The sequence below is a fragment of the Apteryx mantelli genome, chromosome 5 (genome assembly GCF_036417845.1).
Source record: "Apteryx mantelli isolate bAptMan1 chromosome 5, bAptMan1.hap1, whole genome shotgun sequence".
NCBI classification, from domain to species: domain Eukaryota; kingdom Metazoa; phylum Chordata; class Aves; order Apterygiformes; family Apterygidae; genus Apteryx; species Apteryx mantelli.
In genome coordinates this window covers 34,771,795-34,781,768 of record NC_089982.1, presented here as the reverse complement: position 1 = coordinate 34,781,768, position 9,974 = coordinate 34,771,795, and the positions used below count along the sequence as shown (strand labels likewise).

General features: G+C 45.5%; 1 protein-coding gene across 5 annotated transcripts in view; it reads left to right on the top strand.

Annotated features, from left to right (window-relative positions):
- Positions 1–3,021: 3,021 nt before the first annotated feature.
- OTUD4 (OTU deubiquitinase 4) overlaps positions 3,022–9,974 on the top strand; it is a 36,755-nt gene continuing 29,802 nt past the window's right edge. For 3 of the 5 annotated variants that reach the window (XM_067297778.1, XM_067297780.1, XM_067297776.1), the window contains exons 1-4: positions 3,022–3,061; positions 5,847–6,396; positions 7,573–7,618; positions 7,912–7,995. In XM_067297778.1, coding sequence (XP_067153879.1) covers positions 6,254–6,396; positions 7,573–7,618; positions 7,912–7,995 — 273 coding nt within the window. In that variant the 5' untranslated portion in view covers positions 3,022–3,061; positions 5,847–6,253. Of the gene's footprint in view, positions 3,062–5,826; positions 6,397–7,572; positions 7,619–7,911; positions 7,996–9,974 lie in introns of those variants that run through there. The other 2 variants (XM_067297779.1, XM_067297777.1) reach the window with 2 other exon arrangements.

The following is a 9,974-nucleotide window of genomic DNA, read 5'->3' as shown; positions in this document are numbered from 1 at the left end:
CCCCTTGAGATGTAATGAAGGTTTGTAATACTGGGAGTGTATGATCTTTCAATTGTGCATATAGCACAAACTTCCAGTCAGCTATAAATAGCATCCAGAAGTAATGCAACCACTACTATACTCTGCTATTATTACATCAAGCTATTCTGCAAGACAAACATGAAATCTGGCCTATTCTTTATCAACAGAATTAAAAATAAGTTTGTCAACACACACAGATCCATAAAGAAAATTGTTTTTGTTGAACATACTCTCATCCCTCTTTAACCTGATCCATCACCTACTAAGGTCAATGGAAATCTTTCTATTGACTCAATTAAATGTTGGACTGAACTACTTAAGCTACCTCTGATGACAGAAAAAGTATCATTTTCTTATCACCAGGTAACAGTACCTCTTATTTACTGTTTTATTTACTGTTATAGTATTTTGTGCATATTTTTTCAAAGCTTCTGCATGAGAAGAGCAACTGTTTTGTTTTGCAGGTATCAGTATGAGCACACCCTGGGTAAGAACTTTTAAAGATTCACAAAAGAGTCTAAAACCAATTTCCTACTCTTCAACCCCCCTAATCCAAGCAGTACAGGTCTCTCTCTAAGCTTATGAAAATAAGTTACTACCACAAGTCAGCTCACTTAAGGGGCACGAACTGTAAAAAGCATCAACTAGTACACAGAGCTACAATGAATACTCTTACAAACAACAGAATACACTTTAGAAGAGTGGAAGGAATAAAACAAGATTTTTTAAATGCTCAGGATCTATTCATCTGATGGAGCACAACCTTACCAAAAAGGAATTAAACTAAACCTTTGAATATGCTGTTCAGACTTGGTAGAAAGGGTTTGGGATAACTCTAGCTTAACTACAACACTGTCAGTCTCTCAGGCTGAAATCTGGCATAGATTTAGCCTGGCAGTACACTAGAACCAAAACCTGTCACCTGTTTGCCTGTATGCTCATTCCCACCCCCATACTTCTCTCCCTCTTGCACTGGTGTTTGTGTAGCAAGTGCGCAACAAAACGGCTTGGAGGGCTGATCTTGCTGAAAAATATCATGGGGCTTGGGGCAGGGGAAGCTTAGCTGTCAGCCAGGTGAGTTTTTTCCTCAGTGTACTTCACTGTCTAGCTGTATGAACCTGTGTGCCTGCACAAAGGCAGGCACAGAGCAGGGACAGGACCAAGCAGCCAGCAGCAGCAAAGTGTTGTTTCTTTCTGAGGCACTATCAGCTTAAATGTATAGTGAACTACAGCTTGGGAAACATAAGACCAGATATTGATAACCAACTCTCACTGGGTTATTTTTAAGCCTACTGTCTTCAAAAGTACTGTTCACATGCTAACAGCCTCTTTAACACACATAGAAAAGGTATATTGAATCAGGCCTTGCTCGATCAGTTTACATAACCTGCTGGTTATCTAATGGTTTACACAACCCAATATTCTATTTCCACCAAAAAAGATCATTCCAGACAAAGTTAAAAACCTCATAATGAACTGTTAAGCAAATACGCAACCTAAAAAGATTTTTTTAAACCAGCCACATTGTGATTTTTTTTTACTGTGTGTCCTTAAGTGCCAGACTTTATAGTCATCATTAGTATTTATCCTAGTTAAATTTAAGTGCCTTTTTTAATTATTATTATTAATTCCCACTAAATGTTTTTGGCTTGATAATATGTTTTAGTGATGAGTTCCTAGCTTAAATAAGCATTTTGTTAAAAAAAATGTGAATTTGTTGTGCGGGGCCGCACGGAGCCTGCGGCAGGGGACAGACCTCGCTTTCTCGGGACACCGGGGGATGCTCCCGACCCTGATTTAAACGACAGCGCCTGTCGAGGGGGGGACTGACCCCCCTGAGGAGCCCTGGCCGCAGGGGCGGCCAGCGGGAGCCCCCTCCCCCCGCGGGCGGCCGTTAGGCAGGGCCTGGCGGGCGGCTCCAACGACAGCTCCCGCGCGGCGCTGGGTCCCCCTTCCCCGGGGTGATGGGGGGCGGCTTGTAACTAGGCCAAATTCATGCGGCTTGTTCACACAAACAGCGTTAAGAGGGATCCATCCCGCGCCTGCGGCTTTCGCGCCCTCCCTTCAAAGCACAGAAAGGCATCTTAAGTCAAAGTTGCAGCCTCACTCTTTCGTCCGTGTCAGCAGATCCGGGGGGGGAGACGGGGAACGGGGACACGAGACACGCCGCTTTCTCGGCCTGGCTGTGCGGAGGAGCCGCCGCGGCGCCTCAAGCCGCCTGTTTCGGAGACGCTTTAAACGACACCGGGGGAAAACCAGCCCCACTCCCGCTCGCGGAACCGGGTGCCTCCGCGGAGCGGGGAGGGGATCGCACAGCAGCACGCTTCGAACTGCGCGTTAACCACACCGCTATAATTAGGCAGCCAGAGCCCGCACGGCGCAGACGAGCTCCGACACCGCGCTCCCCGCGCTGAACCCGACCCCACGCGCCCCCGCATGCCGGGGCGGGCGGGGACACGCGCCCCCCCCCGCCGCGGGCACAGCCGAGCGCGGGGACCGGCGCTGTGGGGGGAAGGGACAACGTTCCTGGGCGGTACCACTGCAAGCCCACTGCAGGGGGGACAGGGGGACGCGCCGGCGACTGCCTCTCGCCTCGGCACCACCCGCTTCCTTAAAGCCGCCCATCGGCAAAAAAAAATCCTCAGGGGAAGCCGACGCCACGTGCCGCTTCCTCCCAGAGCACCTGGGGCTTCTCACCGGCTGTTTCCTTCCTCCCCTTTGCGACAAATGGTACGAGCCACAGCCACACGCACAGGTGTGGCCGGTGGGACAAACCAACCGTGGGCGGGGGGGGGGGAGCGGTGTGGGTGCGCGCGCGCGCGCGTGCGTGTGTAGAAGAGTGATGAGAAGTGGCGAGGCGGGAGGGCGAGACCGGGACGGGGCTGGCCGTGGCCGCATCATCGCAGAGCGACCGCCGCGGGAGATTGAAGTGCCTGCGCCGCCGCCGGGGCCCTGGCGAGGCGGGAAGGAGGCGGCGCCGCCGCTCCCGCGAGCTGTTGTCGGCGGGGGGGGAAGGGGCAGCGCGCCCGCCCCTTCTTCGGTAAGTGCCAGTCAGCGGGTGGGGGAGGGGTGGGGGAGGGGTGCGGGGCCCGCCCGGCGGCGGTTGGGGGCGGTTAACTCGTCCGCGTGTGCCCGCGCCGCGGGCTGGGCCCCTCGGGGCGCGCTGAGCGGGCTCGGCCCGCGCCGATCCGCCCCCGGGGCAAAGGCGGCCGGGCCGGGGAAGCCGCTGCCTTTGCGGCGGGCTGGGAGCCTGGCGGCGGCGGCGGCAGGCCCCGGGGCCGCCCGCGCCCCCCGGTGGGTGCCCGACCCCTGCTCGCCCGAGTGCCCCCTGCGAGATTGCCGGCTGGAAGGATGGGGGGGGGTGGTTATCTGCGCTGTCTGGAGCGGGAAAGGGTGCACGTGAGACTGGCCCAGAGCTGCTCTCCTCTCTTCAAGGTTGCGGCTTCAGGAACGTGTGAAGCGGGTGGAGGTGGTCACGCACCACCGTTGGGTGTCCTTGCTCCCTGGTGCTGGCCCAGGTGTTGGCACAGCCAGGCAGTGAATTGAATCATAAAGCTGATCTTGGTTTAAAAATAATAATAAAAAAAAGTTCTTAGCTTGAGTCAGTTTCCTGAGCTGACTGTGCCGTCACTAGCGGTTGGTGCAGAGGAACCACCAGTGGCTGGAACTGCTGTTTTTGGTGACAGCACTGGTTGAAGGTGTTTACAAAACTAGTTGCTGATTAGCCACCTGAGTTATAACTTGGTCATCCTTACCTTGAGGGAGCATTCATTTTAATGTTGAAGGGTTTCAGGTGCCTTTTGATTGATGTGTTTCTCCATATGCCTTTGAAATTGTGCATGTACTGACCAGATTTTTTCAGTGGGAACTTCACCTTTTTAGAAATAAATGGCTTCTTCTATAGCAGTACATGAGCAAAAATCTGTGTGGATGATCATTGCCTGATCGACTTCAGGATTTAGACACAAAAAGACGAGGCTTTGGGGGAACTGACAACTATGGCTCTAATATTATCAGTTTATTCACTTACCAGAACTACATTTGCATTCTGTCACATATAATGATCTTATTTTTTGAGTGACCTCACGTATAAAGGCACTCTTGAGTCTAACAGACATGATGAAACACGTTTGCCTTTCCTCTAACTGGTGTCTGAATCGTAGTGACAAAAGGCTCAAATATGAGGGAAGACAAATTTGTGAACATTAGAGGATACTTTTGGCACTGAAGGTGACTAATAGAATGAGGAAAAATGGAATATTCCTAAGAAATTCTGTAACTGGACACAAGTTTGATACCTCACAAAAGCATCTAGTCTTACCACCTAAATCTACGGAAGAAGCAACTGTCACATGCAGGAATCTATTATCTTTAATTTCTTAAGCAAATATGGTAGCTGAGTCAGTGCCAGCAATTGTTTATAGTTCAGCATTGCACTGGACTTTTTCCACCTTTTGGGGAGAAGTTTGAGCTTTCCCTTTAGTCCCTCACTAGTGTTTATACCTCACACTCCCTGTCTTAAAGGCCTTATAATCCCCTCACTGCTTAACCAGCTCCCTGTGTCTTAGAGCCCCAGGTGTCATCAGGGCTTTCCTTTCACTTCTCTCCTTTTCTGTGCTCCTTGCCTACAGAGACCTCTGGGAGATTGCTTCTGTTTCCAGTAGACCAGCTCCTTGCTGGCAAACCTGGGCCTCTTAGGAAAAAGAAGTTTGATACTGCTTGTGCAGAGCTACTACAGTACTCAGCCTGGCTTGTAACTCCTGCCTATCCAATCAGCTATTATTGCATACAGATCACATCACAGCTTCAGTCGTAGCCTTCCCTGGCCTTATTTCTGTTGGCTGAAAGTAAAAATTAGGATTTTCCTATAACAGTCAGAAAAGAGAATTTTGAGGGTGGTAGCAAAAGGAGGTGGGGTGAGGGGATAAGGAGTTTTCTTGGGGTTTCTCATAGTGTCTACCTTAAGTTCAGTGACCAGAAAGGTCATTCCTTCCTGCTTCCCCACTCTTTCTGACTTCAAAATCTGTTAATTTAAACTAAAGAGTAACTGGTAACATTTTACTTACCACTCATGTTACTGAGAGCTTTCTAGCTTTCCCCTTAGGTAGGTTACAAATCTACAGTAAAAAAGTCTTACACATTTGGAAAGCTGCCTTCCTTGTCAGATTTTGTGCACCAAAATCTTTCCTTCCCCCAACTTCTAAGGCCTGTCCCTGAAATGCCATGCAAAATTTAGGTAACTTACTGTAATAAAAAACCATGTTTGTTGCTGCTTGCTGCTAAAAGAAATATTGAATAGAGGTGATTTTTTTTTTTTTAATCCTGTTTTTACTATCCTGCTGCTTCTTCCGTCTTCCTGTGGCTGGGTTTCAAAAATAATCTTACCGTCTAATCTGTTGAGGGAAAAAAAAAATTTTTTTATATATAATGGGGGGAGGGTTAGACTGTGGACATGCCGGTGTGGCTACAGCTACCAAGCTATGGCATAATGCAGTGTCACACACATGAAGAAGTCCTGTTCTGCATGGTGCGACAGCCCCGGCTGCTAGAGCCGCAGGCACGGGGGTGCGCAGCCGGCCCTGGGAAGCGCTGGTGGAGCGGCCGGGCTCGGCCGCAGGCAGGAAAGCGGCGCTGGCGCTTCGTGTCGGGGCGACGGGCATGGGGGCAGCCGGGGCAGCTCCCGCTTCCTGCCCCTCCGGAACTACAGCTCCCAGAAGCGCCCGGCTCCCGGCTTAAAGTGAAAATAAACTCCAGCTTGCACTTTTTTTTTTTTTTTTTTTCCGGTAGTAGCACATGTCCTTTCTCTTTTGTTTTCCTCCTTGCAGCCCGAGTGCGTGCTACATCTACGCAAACGCCGGGAATCGCTGCCTGGAGAAAGAGGTCGGATCGGGACCCTGCTGGAGCGCCTTCCAGGAGCTGCTGCTAGGCCCTCTAGAGAAGCCTGCGAGCGACGTTCTTTTAGGGGGCTAAAAGTCCAGGCTGTGCAGTGAAAGCTTCTTCTCTCCGTGATTTCCACATGCAAGTAGATAACGTGAAGCTGGCTGCTTTTCCTGTTGCTGCTGCTATCTCCAGTGCTGAGAGAGAGGCTAGCACTCTCCACCCCCACCTGCTGCGTTTTCCTTCACCTGGCCCTAGAGCTGCTCGGTGGGTTGCATTACCATGTGGGGTTAGGAGAGGTGCAGCAAGCATCTGCAGCGTTCAGCAGTAAACATGGAGGCGGCAGGTAAACCAGATGGCGGGGAGCAGAGTCATCAAGGCAGCAGCACAGACACTCCTGGGGACGCTTCTATGGACCGCTACTTGCGATCTCAGGGCTTGTATAGAAAGAGAGTTGCCAAGGATGGATCTTGTCTCTTCAGAGCTGTGGCAGAGCAGGTAACTAGTGCTTTAAACAAAGCTGCTTTGCACAAAAGCGTGGGAAGTGGAGGATCTCATTAGTGGGTGATAATTAATGTTAAAATGCAAACAAATATAGGTTAAGGTGACACAGTCGTGTGCCAAGAAAAGAGAGCAGTCTCTGAAGGAGAGAGACATTCCGTGTGTACAACATTCATGTACCGTTAAGAAAATGTTAGCTTTTAAGTTTTGACACCTCCCCCCCACCCCATTTTTCATGTAAGATTTCAGCATTTGGGAAGAATAGCTTTATATAAAACTGTAGGAAACTGAACTTAGCAGGAGGAGTGTAAAAGCCTTGTTCTTAGTTGTGTTAAGTGGTGTATTGTAAAATTAGAGAAAGCGAACAATTTATCTTATTCTTCCTGTTGAATTCGCCCTCTCCCATTTCAGTGTAACTTAAAGGAAAAAAGTGACAGTGTCATCTTGTCTTAAATACAAACAAACAGCAGTGGGAGCTCTAGTGCTTCTGTTTGAGAGAGCCCAAGTTCCTATGCTAATACACAGTTCGCTTTTTAACTGCTTTCTCCACTAAATTTTATAATTTCAGGCAAGCAAACATTATTGTTCTGAAAGTGACTTTTTTATGTTAATGAATGCATTGATCTTGTGATGTTTTTCACTGATATACAAAGAGGATACTTCCCCCTCAATCCAGTGAGAATTTTTTTTTAAAACTTCCCCTTAAATTTTTAACATTTGGTTCTCATTTTGTTTAAAAAAAGGGTCTTGAATTCAAAGTCAGTAGGTGTTTATCCACAGATCGTCCTCATCCCTGTGCCCTTCATACAGAAAAACATTCTGATCTGAATTTGGAAGTGTTTTAATTTGACGGTAGTGCATAAGGGTTGCAAGAGATGCTGCAATTTAAATTGACTGGAACTTCCCTGTATTGTAGTGGGAATGCAGACAAAATCATGCTGGAGGTAATTCTGAGCCCATGATTAAAGCAGTATTTTCTGGTGGAGATTTGAATAGAGGATAGAATGCAGGTGTTGTATTGGATTCTGAATTCCTGGCTTCCAAAAAAGTGTTTGGATAACAGAGCTACACCCCTTAAATCAAGGGAATGTAACACTGTACTCTTCTAGATTTGGTTGGATTTCATTTTGACAAGTACATGTTGGTAATTGATTTCTTCATTCCTTCCCACAGTAACAAAAACTTATTTCATCAACTAACCAAAGCCATTTACAAAGAGGTCAGAGAATGACAACAAATGCTGTTCTACTTCCTTCTCTCAGTAAAGCTTCCTAGAATTGAATGTTTAAATTCAGTATATTTGTGAATTCTGCTGTTAATTAATTTTGGCTAAGTAACTGAGGTTTTACTTGCATAAATATTTCATTTTTGAATAAATATGTTTTAAATATTCTTAGAAATAAAAACAGGCTATTTCCAAGCAGTATTTAGCATAAAGAAATTGGTTATTTATGATCTTTTCTCAAAAATCATAAGAACTAGTGTCATTTTCTTCCATTTCTCCCTTTGTAGGTGTTACACTGTCAGTCTCGGCATATTGATGTTAGGATGGCTTGTGTAGACTATCTTCGGAAAAATAGAGAGAAATTTGAAGCAGTAAGTGTATATGTATTTTCTTCTTCCTCCTGAGTATTTAAAAATCTTGTTTTATTCCTTCCACTCTTCTAAAGTGTAGAGTTCATTGTAGCTGTGTGCTAGCTGATGCTTTTTAAAGTTTGTGCCCCTTAAGTTAGCTGACTCATGTGGTAGTAGCTCATTTTCATAAGCTTAGAGAAAGACCTGTACTGCTTGGACTAGGGGGGTGGAAAGAATAGGAACTCTAATGTTCATTTAAAAAAACAAAACAAACACTTTAAACTCTAATAGTTTGCAATGATGCTATCAAAATCTGAATAGATTTTATTTTAGTATAATGTACTTATTTTATTAAAAATCACAAATTGTTTTTATTGTGATAATTAACTGCTTTTACAATAAATGAGGGATTTGACTAATGAGATTAATGAAACTTCTTTCAGGGTCTGTAATTTATTAAGTATCACCACTGTGGGTTTTTCCTCCTAAACATGTGCAACAAATTTCTCCTTCCACAACCATGGACATAAAATATCATTTTCATCTATATTTGGCCAATGTCATCAGTGCTAACAATATACATTTTTTTTCTTTTTTTTTTAAAGGAGTGATAATAAATAATAGTGCTCCTGTTTGTATTTAAATGTGTTCCAGTATATGTACCATTAAATTAATTTCCAAGGTAGCCAAAACAGGGTATATGTATTTGTTACTGAAGGAATTTTGCTCAGGTTGTCTTTTTTTCTGTTCTAAATTTACCTGGATCCAGATTAAAATAAGGCTGTCTTATATGCCCTTTGGCATAAGGAAGAGAAGGTAAATAGGAAGGAAGATATGTGTATTTGTTAGAATTTCTGACAAGCTGCCCTGTGCTCAGATGTGACTAATCACTGTTAATAATGTGGAAGTTAGGAAAGAAGGTAAAATATAGTGAACCTTTCTGAAAGAATGCAGTTCTGCCTCAACTATTTTCATTTGCCAGAAGGAGTGTTTGATTCCTTTGCTTCCAGTCCATTTGTTGACTTATCAGCTCTTAGATCTCTCCCCCACTTTTTTTTTTCCCTGCACTGCTGACTCTTTCATCCCTCTCTCTCACTCCAGAATTACTCCATTCACTTCAATATCTGCTCATCTAGTCCTGTTGCATTGTGTAGCTCTTGGAAATACAATGACCCGCTGGCTTCTTGACTAAATGTGTGGGGTTTGGGGGGTGTGTGTGTGTGTGTGTGTGTGTGTGTGTGTGTGTGGTGTTTTTTTTTTTTTTTTTCCCCTCCCCTCTGTTCTGCCATCTTGTCAGCTGAATGTGTGTCCTAGCTGTTTTTGCTGTCATGGTCTCGCTCCTTTCCCAAACTTCCAGTCTCCATGTGTATAAAATCTAGCCCCTCGCCCCCAACTTGACCTAGGTGTGACGTGACCTCTCTTCTACCCATCTTCACTGCCCTTCTGAAAGAGCCTCTTTTTAAAAAATTAATTATGCTTTTCAGAATAGGTGTTTCATGTGTAGGGTTGAGGTGTTTTCATGTCTGTTCTCATTTCCTCGTGTTCCTACTCCTTCAGATACTACACTTCTGCCCTGCTGATCTCCTTTTCTTCTCATCTCTTACTGTACTTTCTATTTTGCCTCTAATACAGCATTGTTTACTTTTCTCTCTTTAAAAAATATACCTTATCCTCCTTGTCTCTTCAACTGTTGTCTCATCTGCCTTCTTAGTAGTTAAGCTCTACTGACATGTACTGTCAGTACTAATTGAAGTTCATCTTTTCCAAGTCTGTTATAACCGTTTCAGCCTGGGTTTCTGCCTCTTTCATTCCATTGATACTGCTATAACCAAAGTAGCCACAAACTTCATCCTCATCCTTTCTTGAAGTGTTATCTTTGCTGCTGTCTGTCATCTCTTTGTTTTCTTTTTCTCTCTCCAATTTTCTATGAGCCCTTTCTGGTCTCCTTTGTTTCTCCTTCTATACATTATCTCTAGGTCATTTAATTTCAACATACATGC